Source organism: Dromaius novaehollandiae, chromosome 5 (assembly GCF_036370855.1).
Source record: "Dromaius novaehollandiae isolate bDroNov1 chromosome 5, bDroNov1.hap1, whole genome shotgun sequence".
Classification (NCBI taxonomy): Eukaryota; Metazoa; Chordata; class Aves; order Casuariiformes; family Dromaiidae; genus Dromaius; species Dromaius novaehollandiae.
The window spans coordinates 63,974,975-63,991,100 of NC_088102.1; the positions used below are offsets into that span (position 1 = coordinate 63,974,975).

The 16,126-nt window shown below is 41.0% G+C and overlaps 1 protein-coding gene across 18 annotated transcripts in view; it reads right to left on the reverse strand.

Moving 5' to 3' along the window:
- The window catches only part of SOX6 (SRY-box transcription factor 6), a 386,297-nt gene that overhangs the window by 234,974 nt on the left and 135,197 nt on the right, over nt 1-16,126 (reverse strand). For all 18 annotated transcript variants that reach the window (XM_064513069.1, XM_026104417.2, XM_064513071.1 and 15 more), the window contains one exon: nt 2,077-2,320. In XM_064513069.1, coding sequence (XP_064369139.1) covers nt 2,077-2,316 — 240 coding nt within the window. In that variant the 5' untranslated portion in view covers nt 2,317-2,320. The remainder of the gene's footprint in view (nt 1-2,076; nt 2,321-16,126) is intronic.

Sequence of the window (16,126 nt, forward strand, 5' to 3'; positions counted from 1 at the left end):
GGAGAAAAAACAGAGTGCTAAGTCACTCAAGCAAAGTTTGTGCACCTGTTCTGAAACATGATAAGGTGGAGATTGGTTCATGCCCGTCCAGAGGTACAGCAAGCATTGACAGGATAGTGCAGCATTAAGAAAACGGAGATTGCTGTCTTCTGCCGTAAGTGTAAGGTCATTCTAGAGCAATGCAAATGAGCACAACTGACCACACTGCAAGAGGTTCTGTCGCTTGGGCTCGAGTACTACTCCAGGTCCAAGAGACAGCCTGAATCAAAAACGTATGCTTTGGGAGATGCCCCAGGGTGATGAGTTCCTTTCTCCCTGGGACACACCATCATTTTATCAATGTTTATTGACCTGAGACTGAAATTCCCAGAGAGCACATGCCTCGCTGAATGAATAGCGAAATGACTGATGAATTCACAGATTTATTTTTTCATCAACAGATTTGATCAAACCTTTCCATTCTGCATTCTGCTTTCGCTCTTGGTAACATAGAACTAAATTAAAATTATTACGATATGCTTGTTATTGCATGACTTGGGCAAAAATAAGTTTCATCAGGAAATTTTGCATAGAAGCCCTATATACAACTTACAACATTAGTATGCATCTAATAACATACATATTTAGGTGACCTGTGACTAATATAACCTACCTTGCCAAATTACTGATCTTTAATCATTTTTCTTTAAAGCCATTTTTACAGCTGAAAGAAGACCACAAATTTTGCTTGCTTCATGGCAGTAGCACAAATCCTTAGGAATATTTTAGGCCTGACAGAGAGTTCTTCACAGGGGTTAAAGTGTGCATTACAGATTAGGTAGCATTGTTCTAGTTTGACTTAATCTTGTGAATCCATTTGATTTTGTAAAAAACTATCTTAAGAGAATAGATATTATTCAAGTGCTAGCATTTATTTAGTCCTCTAACTCCAGGAGTCATAATATGCATGAAGAATGGCAGCCTCTATCTTGAATAACTCATCAAAATTATTATGATTAGCCAAATCTGAAATAAATTCATTACTGTTAGAGTTGTCAAAAATTCTACAATTGTTATTTTTTACCTCAATAAAAAGTTCTAACTCTTACTGAAAACAAATCTAGACTTCCTGAAAAAAGATCTAGTCTTAGACATCTAATAAAAACACAAAAGAAATTTTATGAAAAGGCAGGGTATTCTTGTTAAACTAACTATGTGAATTTAACGTCTGTGAAAGTCACTTTATGGAGAGTCTGGAATTACGGTGTTCTAAATTTACAGAGCACCTGGTTGCTCCATGTGTCTTAATTCTGCTCCCCAGGAACACGTATTAAGGAAAATAAATTGACTAAGATGCTATGCCCATTCAGTCTTCATTCAGTCTGCCTATTTATAGCAGAGATGGGGGGATGCAAAGAGACAGTATTACAACTGTAAAATAATTTTATTTGGGCTAACTGAAAAGAATACAGATAATAATTCTGATCTTTGTGAACCTCACCTATATACAAACTGGGGATCTAGAGTAGAAGAGCATGAGATAGTTACTCATAAAAACCTTTCCCCTTCACAAAAAGTAATTTCATGTAAGTGTAGCAGGATGTTTGTGTCACCTAAAAGGCCAGCTTCTTTGTTGTGGTGTGAAGCTATAACATTCTAGATTTGGTGGATTCTGTTTATGAGTGGCAAGTTAAAAAAATCTATTAAACTTTCTTCCTTCAGCCCAACACTTTGCAGATGACAAACAGTTGCAAGCTACATCCTCCTGTCTGAAATTAATGCTTGAATATATGAGCTAGAGAGGTTATGACATAAATCAGGGCATGAATGAAAACATGATAAATAGATGCATTTCCTTTCCGAAGGTGAACTCATCATATGACCTCATGCATATAGACCTGTATACTTACCAAGATTATACAACTGTAATTTACAATTACACCATATTGATGTTGATCTATTGCTAACGCTGACATCTGACCATGTAAAAAGCTTCACACCCGAGAACGACTGCACTGAACATGTCTGTCAAAATGGAAGTGAACAGTCTTTTCTGATACCGACTTAGAAAGCTGCTATGAGAACTGTGAAACTCACCATTCTGTGTTGGGCTGAGATGACCCCATCCCATTCAGCATCTTGTTGGATGGTTGTGACCAGAGTTGGTAGCTCCTCAGAGTGAGGTTTGTTGTGCATTACATTATGTAGAGGCAGATGAGAGGTCGCATGCTGATCACTGTTGCCCTCTTCCTTGTCTCGTGATGCTAAGTCCTGGGTCATTGTTTCCTCTCCATCAGCTGCACATGCAAATGGAGAGGTGGCCTGCTTGGAAGACATTCTTCTACAAAACAAGAAAAGTAGACAAATAGAAGATGTTAATATTACATGAAAAGATCAAGCTCAAAACAGGCCTCGGAACACACTGGCTATCAGGTACACATTGCCTACAGCAGTTACAACTAATCTTCCACAATCAGTGAAAGTAGGCTAAGAAGTAAGGTTTGGGAGGATCTGGGTCCAAAGCCCTGGGCGGGTCATGACATTGAGATAAAGTTTTCATTGACACCAGGTGAAGTTCAGGGTTTGGTTATGTCATGTCATCCTATTAACTGAGACTCATCAAACAATATAATTTTCTCCAGCCATGAGAAAATAGTGATTTTAGGGTTATTTTCATGTTGATTTTGCCTGGTAGCCCAAGTCTTTAAAGGATCACTCCCACGAGCAGGCTGTTACAAGCACATATTTGGATGAGAGGGTGCCACATGCTTTCCCCAACCTCATTCCTTGCAAGCGGAATTTGTTTTCTACAGAGATGAGAATTGTTAAATCAATTTCAAACTATTCTAAACAACTCCTTTTGCTGTTTGTTTAAAGCCTTATCTTCTCTTAAGCTGTTTATAATTTTATCCAACTTTACCTTTTGGAAAGTGTTCTGTGACATTTATGTGAAAAGTGTTCTAAAACTGAGTGGTTTATTGAATGACTGGCTGTTAATATCTGCTTAATTTTTACAGTTTGAATTAAAAATCTAAAATAATTATGTTTCATTTTATATTAGGCATTGAATACAGGATATATCTCAACAAATTACTTTAAATGACTTAAAAGTGTAATGAACAAGTGCATTGATTTATGTTAAATGTCGTTTCCCAATAATGGCTTCTTACTGCCATCTCGTATGCAAACACAGCTTTCAAAACAGTTTCTGCACTTGCATGAAAATATAACTGACTTCAACTCAAAATCTGAAAACACTTTGTTTAAAATTTCTAATAAGATTAACTGCAACTGTTAAAACAATCATTAATAAACCTGAAAGAAGACAGCTAACATATATTAGTTATTTTTCCAGTTTTCAGTAACTTTAGAATATCCTTGACAGTGAAGTTGCTGAGAAACTCAGGAATAAGATCTTCACCTTAATTGCTTTTTAATAATAATTGATTTCATATCATTTCTTTAAAAATGCACAAATCAGTTAACATAGGAAACCACATGAGCATTTTTCAAATTAGCGAATCATTAACTTGCTAGTACTGTTTCTACAGACAAATAAATACTGATTAAAGGGTCTGGAAATCTGAGACTAACAGTTAAATTTACAAATCTGTCACATGCTTTCATGAATATTACAGTGAAGGAAATATCAAGTGCAAAGAAAAATAATTAAGTTAATTCCAATTTAAACAGTAGTATTTATGCAGCAGCCCATGTTTCACATAGGATTTAACAGCTAATGCTAAATTTCTCACAATTAATGAGGGAGCTCAGATTTAGTATCCTACAGTGAAAAAAAAATTAATATAGGATCAGCTAATCTAATTATGTACAGTTCTATATAAAAGTATTACAAGCTTTGAAGTGCTCTGGAACACATTAAAACATTGATACCTATTTAGAATAACTATTCTGTAAATAGAGATAATCCTGCCTCTTAAACTTGATACTGCTAGGGAAAAAAGGTTTGCATTTTCTTTAGGAAAACCTAAGCGTAAGTGGGAGTCCAATATGACAGTTGCTAATACACAGAACCGAGGAATTTATATCCTGTATTACATCTTTCCTACGCCTAAGAATTTATGTTGATGGCACACAGAACATGCCAAGAGTTCAGTAACCGTCATTACTGTATGCACTTCAAACGGTTCTGGTTCATAATTACTATGACCCAAGATAAAATAAAAGGTTTATTTCCCATTTGCTGATTAAAATAGTCATGTTAATATAACCACTCGTATGAAAATATACGTAAACGTACCACGGTCTGTGCAGTTTTAAAAGTAAGCATTAAAACCGAAAGTCACAATGAAGGATTTTCCTTTCTTTCACCTCCTCGACAGACCTCATTCCTGCTTCAAACCGAACGAGCTTCTTCAAAAAGCAATAGCTATGGCTGTTTCTTCACTATAAATTAATCATGACACAAAACTAGAAATGAAAATGTCTCTTAAGAATAATTTCAACTACAAACTGCACCAATGAATAATAGTGCACAATCCTAATTAAACACAACTGTGCAGCTGCGAAAATAGGCTGAATCTGTCCAAAGCTACGAGTTGGCTCTAAAGGCTGGTTTGTTAGGGACTGTTTTCTTAAGGAAGGCTGGGCCCTCACTCTTAATCAGCCAATAAATTATTTCCTGCAATTACATTAAATAGAAAATTATCTTCAAATTGGGAATGTTAATTGAAAATCAAAATTCAGACTGAAGTTTAGAAATTACATGCTGAATATAATTAGTGTAGGAAGGCTTCACCTCTATTTCATAAACAGGCTTTCGGTATTTCCTCAAGTGACCGTTCAGGAAAGTCACCGACAGGTACTGCTGGCTAGGGGGAACACCTTTCTTCCTGCCATATATACTAACAAACTTTCCTCTTCTTTGTGGTGGTGGAAACACAAATAAAAACCTGTATTAATATCAATATTCTATTGTTTAAGTTAATTACATTCAGAAAAGGGGAATCTGTCATCTTTGAAAAGAAATTATATTGACAGAGTCATTTTTGCCAATAACCTCAAGCCACGTCCAGCCCCTTTTCCCGGCGCTCGGCTCTGAGAAAGGACCAAGAGCAGGGCCGAGGTGCCTCCTCGCTCCAGCTACCCCTTCGTGGCCACTGCCCGACGGGCAGCCGCTCCTCCGAGCCGCGTTTTACTCAGCTGCCTGCAGCCCAGGTGCCGTGCCGGAGATGGGCTCGCGCAGGCCTCCCGGCTCGGGCCCTGCTCCGGGCAGGCTTTGCGGAGGTGTTTCCCCTCTGTTCTTCCCCCGCACGTTCATTAAAACAGCAAGCTCTAGTGTAGCGATTCTGGTCAGAGATCGGCACTTCATGATACATTTCAGGTTTCTGGCTGCTGGATCTTAACCCTCGGGGTGGAAGGGGCAGAGAGCTAGGATCCTGCCTGGGGGAAGCCTCCACCTTCTCCTCCCAGCGGTCCTTAAGGCACTACGCCGCATGTGGCCAGGGCATCTGGGCGTCCCAGGCTCTGCACCAAACCCGGGTGATGCCTGCATTTATGAGCAGTTACACAGTGTAAACACAAACTCGGTGGCTGGGTGTCATACGGGCAGTTACTCCACGAAGGCGTTTGCTCTGCACGGGCTCCTTTGTACTCAGGCAGGAGAACTCGGTGCGTGGAGCAAAACCAGGCCAGAGGCAGCACTGAACCAGTAATGCCAGCAAGCTCCCATCAAATTCAAAGGGGGAAGAATCCGGCCCACTAGGATACTTTATAGGTATTACAACATCAAACCACGGAGCAGGTTGTTGTGTTAATACGTTTCAATGTTAAAATACGATTATGCAGAGCAGCCAAATTTTAAGCCATAATAACTTCATAATTTTACAGTTAAAATATTCAGAATGCATTTGCTCTAATCTCTACTGAGAGAAAAAAAATCAGTATTAATAATAAATAAGGCTTGTAAAAGGTAGCTGAAATTTACTAATTTCCATTATAATTTATTTTATTTTTTTCTCTCATTATCAATTAAATTCACTCAAGTGATTTTTAAAAAAAAGTTTCTGATAAAAAATATCTCCCTAGTTATAACCCCTGCAAACAGGGGTTTATAATGGAAGTGCTGACACAACCCTAACTACAGCAGCGCAAATGGTGCCGCTATAATACACAAAATCAAGTTCTATTATTCTAAACTATCCTCGCTCGGGGGGTTTTCTTTACTGTGCTCCCAGACAAACTGCTGAAGCATGAAAAATTTAAATGCAATCAAGTGGGTCCAATTCTACTTTACTGGAACAAGTGTCTACAGTGGTACAATCTTAAAAGAAGATGCAACAGATTTGTTTGGTGCTTTTCTTTCTTTTTTCTTTTTTAGCTGTTTATTTATAATACTGTGCAGTGCAGATAAAATAAGAGAGGAAATTACACTCACATTATATCAGTATATTGATTACACAGCACACAATCAGAAAGAAAACTACATTGTGAAATTGTTGCTTTGGTTAAACTGACAGATTAGCTGAACACAGCTATCACTAAAGGTAGAAAATATACCTAATGGAGAGGAAAAAATGTTGAAAAAAAACCCTAAATATCTAATGTCCTTTCACTGACTTATCTTTGAGAATTAAATAAATCTTGGTTTGGATTTTCCAAAACTAGAATAACTCTGTATTATTTTGAATCTGAGACAGTAAAAGAAGGGGATCATTTCTCAAAATCTCCATAAAGCTGAGGAGCTGCGACCCTGACTTCAGTCACCCTCAATACCAGTGCAGTAAAGCCAAAACTGAACTGCTGAGGGTTTTACCTGAGTAAAACCGAACGTGATCCCAGATAGCTCAATTTATATATACCAGACATGATTTTTAATTTTAATCCAAAGAAGAAATTGCCTCTGCTCTAATGAAGATTGCCAGACAGATTCTCAAGACAAACATCGCAGTTTTCCTTCTTCCTAAAGCCAGCATGTGTTATGCCTTTCTAAAATACTACTAATTATACATGCTTGTGTCTAAGGCTTTTCTATGGTCTCGGATTCCTCAAACAATGTATATCTTCTTTTTCTAAACAATTAGAAGATATGCCTGACGTGAAAGGCTTCCAAAGTCTAAAATCTCCCATCCCTGCTGACTGCTCAGATGCAGTTATGTTACAGTGGAAATTACAGCCAGACCTGGAGTTGTAGCTGCTAGACATTTCAGAACCAAGCCACAAAGCGGTGACACACAGAGCGCAACCACGTGATAGCCCAGTCACTATTTTAAGAGCGGATAAACCAAGCCATAACAATGAGACGTAGGACAGTGCAGACTCATAGCTGGCCAGGCACTCTAGCCTCTGCTCTGCTCCACCCTCTCCAAGCACCCCGAAACCTAAGGGCACGTCTACACGGCAGCCACCTAAATGGCTGCTTTGTGAGGCTGGGATAGCCAAACTAATTTTAAACAACCCAGCTTCTGATAGCGCTCCAGCCACAGTAGCGTGGTACTCAGATGGACTCCTGCATCCTGCTTCTGCGGCTGCTGTGTAGACGTAACCCAGGTCTACTGTTCCAACAGTAGATTGGAATTAGATTAGATTAGAAATACATTCAGTTACAGAGCTATTATGAACAGTCTCCATTCCTTTTCCCCAAAGTGCCAGATTAAAGCACTTAAGTGCATGATTAACCGTAAGTATGCGAGCAGTCCACTAATTTCAAATTGAACTACTCAGTTTCAAAAAGTTAAGCACATGTCTAAGTGCTTAGGTGACTCCAGAGCTAAATAAATTATGAGAAACAATTTTTAGAAGTTTGTAACCTTTTAAAGACTTCCTTTTAAACCTTTCTGCTATCCTGGTGTTCATGAAAAGTGAAAGATAGACACAGCACAGCCTGCCCCCCACTCCTTCTGACAGAGCGACAAAAGTGCATGCTTCCCTCATACCTCTAAGCTTGACTCAGGACCCTCTCTTACAAATCAGCACTCAGATCTTTAATAAAGTAAATGCATCGTATACTCCTCTTTGCCTGCACTGCCAACAGTATCCTCTCCTTCCATACCTACGGGGCATCTCCTCATCTGGTGGCTGCATGTCCTCGATGGCTCCTCAGCCCCTGCTGGAACTCAGGTGCCTCCCCATGGAGCATCCCTCATGCAATCTCCGCTTTGCCCTGAGGGCTCACCTGTATGACTACAGGCCTCATTTACAATGGGGGCAAACTCACGTAGTTGTGCAGAAGTGACTGGAGCAACTTACTTATTTCTAGGTGAGAAACAGTTTAGCATAATTTAAACATCCAGGAAAAACGATCTTTGTTTTTCCTGTTTAAAGATGCCAGCCATAGGAGCATTTGGATTCAGCTTAAAGGAAAATGAAAATGCTGTGCCAATAGCCAAAATATTTTGCAGCTCTGCCTCTGTAAAACAATGTTATGCAGACATGACTCGGTAACGTAATGCATTGTAAATCTAATGCTGTAATCTGCCTGCCATTTTAGAATAAACAGTTGTTTCCTAAAATTATGAAATCTCCTATCTGATTTCAAGAAGCCTTAGCAGCACAAATGAACAGCTAGTAAAAGGCTCCGTAGACCCAGGGCCCTACATACTAACACGAATCCCTGAACACAGGGATTGACAATGCAGCAATGGGAGAGAGAGAATCCCCCAGTTGCTCTTCCTGGTTCTGGCTCTGAGACACAATATGGCCTTGGGCAAATCAGCTCATCTCTGTCAAGCTTTTCCTTGCAGGAAAACTACAAGGACTAGTTGCATACAGATCATAAAGAACATTTCAGGGTTAGAAAGTTTAAGGTAACTGTAAGAAACATTATTCTAGGAATCATCTTGGACATAAAAGGGTGGAAAATGGAAGGAAATAAAGATTTAAGGAGTAAAAGCTGTAACGTTAACTGAGCACCCAAAACTCTAGCTGAGATAAGCATCAAGCTAAGCAATACACCCTCGGCTTCCAAAATATACACACTCAGCTATTCTCACATTTGTTTTTCCAAATCAGACAAATTACACTTCTGTTAAGAGATATGAATCCAAATCACAAAGTTTGTCTTCAGATTCAGACCTCCTCAGAGCTCCGAGGGTTTGGAACAATTTTTATGGCATGTCTTCTCATTTGTAATCAAACATTAGTGAGAGCTAAACAGCTCCTTGGGACTCTCCTGGAAAGCCTTGCTCTTACGGTCTGCCCTAAGTGAGCTACTGCAGCCATGCACCCCCAACAAAGTAGCTGTCAAAAACATTGAAATGGATGCAGCAAAACAGCCTCTAAGCCCCAATGACTCTTTAGTGAAAATCCAATGCAAGTTCTTTCCACTAGGTTAAATGTTCCATTTTCGTTATGCAGTATCTATAGTTTGCCCTGAAAATGTGTAAGGTGAACTCGTACAGACTGTAGCAGAGGGCAGAGCAAGAATAACCATTCAGCACCTGGGATGTGTTCATCTCAAGTCACTGTAGTTAATATTTTCTATAGTTTATATTTAGCTGACAATATTGCTGTCACTTTATTTAAACAGCCTGAGACTGTTCTTTGGACTGGAGCTCATATGCCCTGGAATGCTTTGACTCATGAATTGTTTCTCCTGATAATGTTACATCACGTAACCACCTCTGCTTAATTGGTTGGTATTAGCCTCGCCGTGATGACTGCCTTTAAAGTCCTATGACTATGCCATGTGTCTCTGCGTATCCAATTTCTTACTGTTGGAAAAAGAAAAGGAAAAAAGAAAGAGACAGTACTGACTTCCAGCTCTCTTTACCAATAACTACAGGAACAAGAGTGAGCATGCCAAGAACTTATCCATCAGCAACTTATTAGGATTTGTTGTTTTAGGCAGCAAGTAACAGAATATACAATATAAATAAAAGCAATCATTAACAATAAAATTAAAAAACAATGGTTGCTATAAATAAGCATTAATTCACATATTTTTGTGGAATAGAATGACTTAATTGTTTAGCTGAACGATTATATAAATGGTTTTGATAAAGGATGCCTAAAAATACTAAGAGGAATTTATTTTAGCATGTTTAGACTTCGAGTGGAGCGTTTATATAAAAGACAAGAATAGATTTATTTTTTCCCTAATAAAGCCAGTAAAGGGCTTGTTCTAGTAACTAGAAATCTTCCTGACCGCGCTTAAACCTGTCGGGCGGAAGATCACAACGAGTTCATTAAATCCTTTCAGTAGTTTGAGAGATACATACTCCAATGGTAAAATACAACATTCATATATTTTTTCCTCCTATAGTCAATTTTCGGGAGGTGCGTAAGATGCCACGTAATGAATTATACAGCAAATTTACAGTCCTACAGGGGGCAAAAGCAAAAGTTAACATGCCATTTCTCTGCACCACTTAATACAAAACTGAAGCACTTTATCTAGTCTTTCCCTCCTTCCTCATTCTCCCGCCTCCTCACAATATTTTGACTACTCATTTCTAAGGCAAGCAGGGCACTTCAGTAGATAGTGAAATGAACTATCGATTTCAGGCTCCTCTGTAGCCAGTTGCACTAAACCACCTAATTAGTACCTTCATGTAACACGAAGCAATGGCTCTGCAGTTCAGTTACGGATTGTTTTTTTTAATAAAAACCTTACGCTACAAGCCTAAAAACATTTCTAGCAGGCAAAATATTTCTGATTCAGTAGAGGTTACGCAAGCTTCAAAGCAGTTAAGTATAGGTGCCAAACCACATTGCCAGGAGCTCTTAGTACTGTGAGGTAGTGTTACCTGACAGCTTGGTGAATATAAAATTACTTGTTTCTCCAACTGAAGACAATCAAATTGTCACCTTCCATTGTAATAATGTGCAACTAGGGATCAGCAAAGTGGCAACATAATTACCAGGAAGAAAACAAAACGTAACAAAAATATCAAATCTAAAATTCTCTAAAGGGTAAACACATCCATGTGGCTATTCACAAAGAAAGTAGGAGGGATTTTATTTTTACTATCAAATATCCTAGTGTTATTTAGCAATAAGATTTATATGCCTTTCATCAAATGAAAAAGAAACACAGCAAAAGAAGGTGATTCATAAAAAGCTAAAAATAAGCACAGGTCAGCACCACTCCAAGATGTGACCCAGGCACATTTAAGGCTTTGCAAGTGTCATCAGCGATGCTGCGCATAAGTATGTATCTGCATTGTAACTTTTCTAAACTCTTATACATGTGGATTTATAAAAATTAATTCTAGCTGGCACATGGCATACCTTGGCACAAGCTATGAATGACTTGCCAGTCTTATTTATTTATTTAAATGACTTCACTCTAAGAACTCAGAATGAAGTTTGAGCTGCAGACTGCCTCAGAACTGTGACTTTCAGGATTTTAAAAACCTGAGGGAAACTTTTGAAGGGGGTAATTTGAATACACGAGAGCTAACATTTTCCCCAGACATTCCTTTCAGTTATTCAGCAGGTAGCCTGCATGTTCAGGAGTGAAATTTGCATTTTGGTAATGCTGAGATCTCATAACCAGAGATTGTATTTTATATCTGCATATATAGCTCTGGGCATGCTATAAAATATACAAGAGTGTTCTAGGTACGGTATATATTTGAAAAAATATTTTCATCTCGATCTTAGAAATGAAGTTAATTTTTTAAATTCTTGTTGGAAAGCTGACATTACAGACTGGCGTGGTGGATTATACTTTCTGTATGAATAGTGCAGCCACTGTTAGTACAGACACAGAGATCTTGTACATTCCCTAATACCTATGCATAAGGTAAGCCCATCTTCTCATATTTTTTAAAGTTTCACCGGTGCTGGAGTAGTTACAAAAGAACAGAGAAAAGCAAAATGTGCAAAGCTCGCACCCTGCCTTTGACAGCAGTTTTCTGTTTTCCTTTCAGTAAGGGAGAAGCACCTTTCTTCCACCCTGCCCGGCTGCCCCGGAGCCAGGTGTAATCCCAGCCCCGGTGGCAGAGGAGGCACCAGGACTGCTCCAGACTGCTGCTAGCCTTGCAAAGGAGGGCAGGGAGAAGGGGCAGGCCCCGCTAAGAGGGAACACCTCCCCAGCTTGTCTCAATGGCGTGTCTCTCGCCCTGTCAGCGCCAGGAGGCTGCGCTTTCAAGCTCAAAGCCGCTCACGGTTCTTGGCCATTGATCCTTGCTCTTGAGCACTGTGTGGTATCATACGAGGCGGCACCTTCCCTGCCGCTGCACCACAACATGCAAACAGTCTAGCTGATACTCCTAACTGTGGCATAATTTTCAAGGGGCTACGTGGCAAACTTAGGAGCACAGATAGGGGTATGGGTCAATGGGAAAGGAGGCAGGCAGGTAGGCAGCAAGCCCCCAAGGATTATAAAGTCACAAGCATTATGTTCAGATAAAATGAGCAAAAATGCCCCACCTCATTCCTGCAACTTAAGGAACTCCTGATTTTTGTTATAGTCCTTTCAAGCAGGCTTGTACAAGGCAGCAGTGTGCACAGCGTTTCGTTGCTTCGGGCTGGGGCTCGCACAATCTGATTCTCAGGTACGTGCACACTGGGAGCCCTAAAAGATGCTCACGGACCCTCGCCCGCAACCGCCTCCCGGAGCAGGGAGCCGCAGCTGCTGCCGGGATAAAGGACGGGGCAGTCCCAAGCAGCGAGACGGTTTGGGAAAAGATCATAGAGGATACTCGGCCTAGCTGAACCTACCCAGGACATATTTCAGAAATACCCAGGTTTGATTGACAGTGTGGCCAAGAACAACAGTGCAGCAGCTTCTCCCCCCCCTCCCCCAGCCCCCCCGGCTTAGCTGTGCAGGTTTCAGTGAGAGGGAGTGGGGGCACGCTGTTTTTTTAATGTGAATTTACCTCTGCATGAAAAGATGAAGACAAAAGATGAATTGTTTGAACAGTCTAAAAATTAAAGTAAAGTAAAACAAAATACTGCCTCCTCTATTAATTAAGCTAGTCAGTTGCCATTAAGAAGTGCAAACAATTTAAAGTTCAATTTGCCGAGACTTTGAACTGCCTCTCCTTTCACAAGATCCACAGATGAAATCTCTACCAATTTTGGCTGCCTTTTCTTTCTGAAAAATAATTTTTTAAAAACAAGAAACTTGACATAGTTAGTCTTATTTTGAGTATAAGACATAATAAATTAACTCAGAATTTCAAATATTTTCATGATTCTTTAGTAAAATTAAAAATCAAGTTTGACATGATTTTAGTTTAATATTAGCAAGGTGCCCAATGCAAGTTTTGTAATTTTTTTTTAAGGAATTATTTAAAATATTTTGACCAGGCACCGAAAAGACTCAGAGAGCATTAAAAAGTAAGTGTCACAGGTAAAAGTGACGCTGCTTGAGCATTCATTCAGCTTAGGGGGACGGAGCAGATGCTGCCTCTGCACGCAGCACTCCCTGACTGCTGACAGCATTAGCTGCGAAGGAAGCTACAGAATCTCCCTGCCTTCTGGTTGCAGTGCTGCAAAGCGCCACACAGTTGTTAGCAAGACATAATTTGCAATAGCTGAGGACCCTGGGAGATTATGGCATACAGCCTCTGGGAACATGCAAAGCAAAAGCACCCCTACGGGTAAGGGTGAATACCGTCCAAGCTCCAAATCGCTCCCGGGATTTTTTCTGGGAGATTATGGCATACAGCATCTGGGAACATGCAAAGCAAAAGCACCCCTACGGGTAAGGGTGAATACTGTCCAAGCTCCAAATCGCTCTACATTTCCAAGTGCCCCAAGTTCCGTTAGAATATTTTCCAGGTGTGTCAGGAAACACCGCGAAGCACAACTATCAGGGTACAAAGACAACCAAAACCCAGCGCACAAACCAAATGGCCGGTGAAATAAAGTTGTCTCCAAATACCTAAAGTTTAAGAAAGCAAAAGAACCCCGAATGTCCAAAGCACAAACTTAAAATATTGTCAGTGATTTTAAACACTTTTACCATCACCATTTAAATTCAGTCAGTTCCCTTACAACTGGTTTTAGCTAAGACACTGAGATATTCTAATAGAGTTTGTGATGCGGTATGTTTGCAGTAGAAATACACCACTCTCAACTGCATTTTTCTTCTGTGACACATTTTTTCTTATATTTTAAGGATAAAACATACGATGTGTGTTTGTAAAGAACTCCAGTTTTCTCAAACAGTGTCAATTTTTGCTCAGGGCTACATTTTGTAACAGTTTCCCACTTAAGTTTATTGGTAATAATTTATAATAGACAGGCAAACAGTACACAGTATGTGCAGCTTATTATTACCAAAAACAAAATCTAAGGCCTTCATTTACTCACGGCCACTTGCTGCAAGCTACATTATCCATTTCAAAGCCATTGCCCTACAGAACGTATAGCTTTCCAGGCATATTTTGTTGGTATCACTGACATCTTTACCATGAGCCGTCAGCGAGACGGTCCAATTTCTGTGGTTCTAAACCAAACAGAAACAGAATTGAAAAGAAACCTATCTTTTTATCCAGGAGTTGTGAATGACACTCAGACATGGAATTGTTACAGACTTTCAAGTATGGGCCAGATCCTCAGACACCGTAAATCAGAGCAGCTATACCGAAGCTAATTGAATCCCCTTTTTTCAACGGAAGACACAGCCTTACGACTTCTCTTGGCATAGAAAAAACTAAATTGGATCCTGTTGCAAAAGAAAGCTTCCATGTTTTCACTGAAAAACAGACAAGCATTACAGTATCACAGTGGCGCAGCTGACATCATTGCTTGCCTCCGTCTGCCAATCGAAGATGACCACCGAAGCCAGGCAGGTGTCCCGCGCACACCAGCACCCTCAGCTGCTCCCTGAGCTCGGCCAGCCAGGTCCTCTGCGGCTGACACAAAGTAACGTGCGCTCGTCCCCCACACAGACAAGTATTTTCCAAAAAATGACAAAAACGACTTCTGCGACTGCTCCAGCTGCTGACACCAGAGGGTGAGTCTGGGCAGCATGGAACGCAAGCTACAGAGACAAAAACAATTCAGGCTTTAATTTGAAGACTGATTCTCGTGTTACTACTTGGCAAAGCAGTGCAGCCCAGCAGCTCCTGCGGAGCAAGGTCACGACAGAGACAGGGCTCATCCCAACGCCAAGGACCCCCACAGAGCAGGCGCAAACGCTGTGCTAATTACGCGAGGTGGGGGCAGGCCTGGCCATCCCCACACGCTGGGAGCCTCTCCAGGCCCGTCAGTGCTGCCCGGGCCGGGCCTGAGGCGGCAGCGCGAGAGGAGGTGCCCGCCAGCCTACCTGTGAGCTTGCCGAACGGGAGAAAGCCAAGGCCCTTGCAGGTTTTTCTGCTGCATCACTCTCCGTCATTTTGGTTTGGGGCCTGAAGCAGCCCTTTGGGGGCCAGGGCAGGAGCCGGAGCCCAAGGGGAGGCACAGGCCTCCGAGGGGCCTCCCGAAGGACGAGGCGGCGTGGGGCGAGCCCGCTCGTCCTTGCAGCGCAGGGGAGCACCTGCCGCCAGCAGGAATCTCCCTAAGGAGCTTCCCTGACTTTGAGATTATATCCTGGTTCTTTTGCATCGAAAGTGCCAGCGCAGTCTAGTATTTGGCAAGCAATGTGAAATCCTGTGTTCCAGAAGCCTCCCAACAGCCTCACCTTGCCGAATTAACCCCCTCGGCACTGCCACCTCCCAGCTGACGGAACCGCGAATCCACCCAGGGCAACAGCGGCAGGCGAGAGCACGGCACGCTGAACTCCAGTCACGCTAAATGCCACACAAAAGGCATAACCTGCAGCAAAAGATGACAGAAACAGGCCCGTAACTTGTTCATAACTGAACAAGCCTCTTCTCACTAGCAAACAAAGAAATCTTTCCTTACAGAGATTTAGTTCACAGAAGAGACTTGTAGAGCTGTATTTATTTCCACAGCTTAGTCACTATCAATTTACTACACCGTGTCACAAGTAACAGTTTACTTAACTCAGCCAGTAAATGGTGGGGGAAATGTTTGTTGACACTGAATAGTGAATTCCTACAAAACCTGACTGCACTTCTTCCCAAGCAAATAGTGATCAAAGTGAGAGGGAGCTGAAAGCTCCCGCCCCGGGATGAACACAGCACTGAAGACAAGCTCCTAAAGAGGCTAGGGATGCAAAGTCAGTTTAAAAACATGAACTGGAGAACGAAATAAAAAGGAAGCATGTATTTTTAACTCAGCAACACAACTTTTGGAAAGGAGTGGAAACTGTCAACTTGATTGTGTG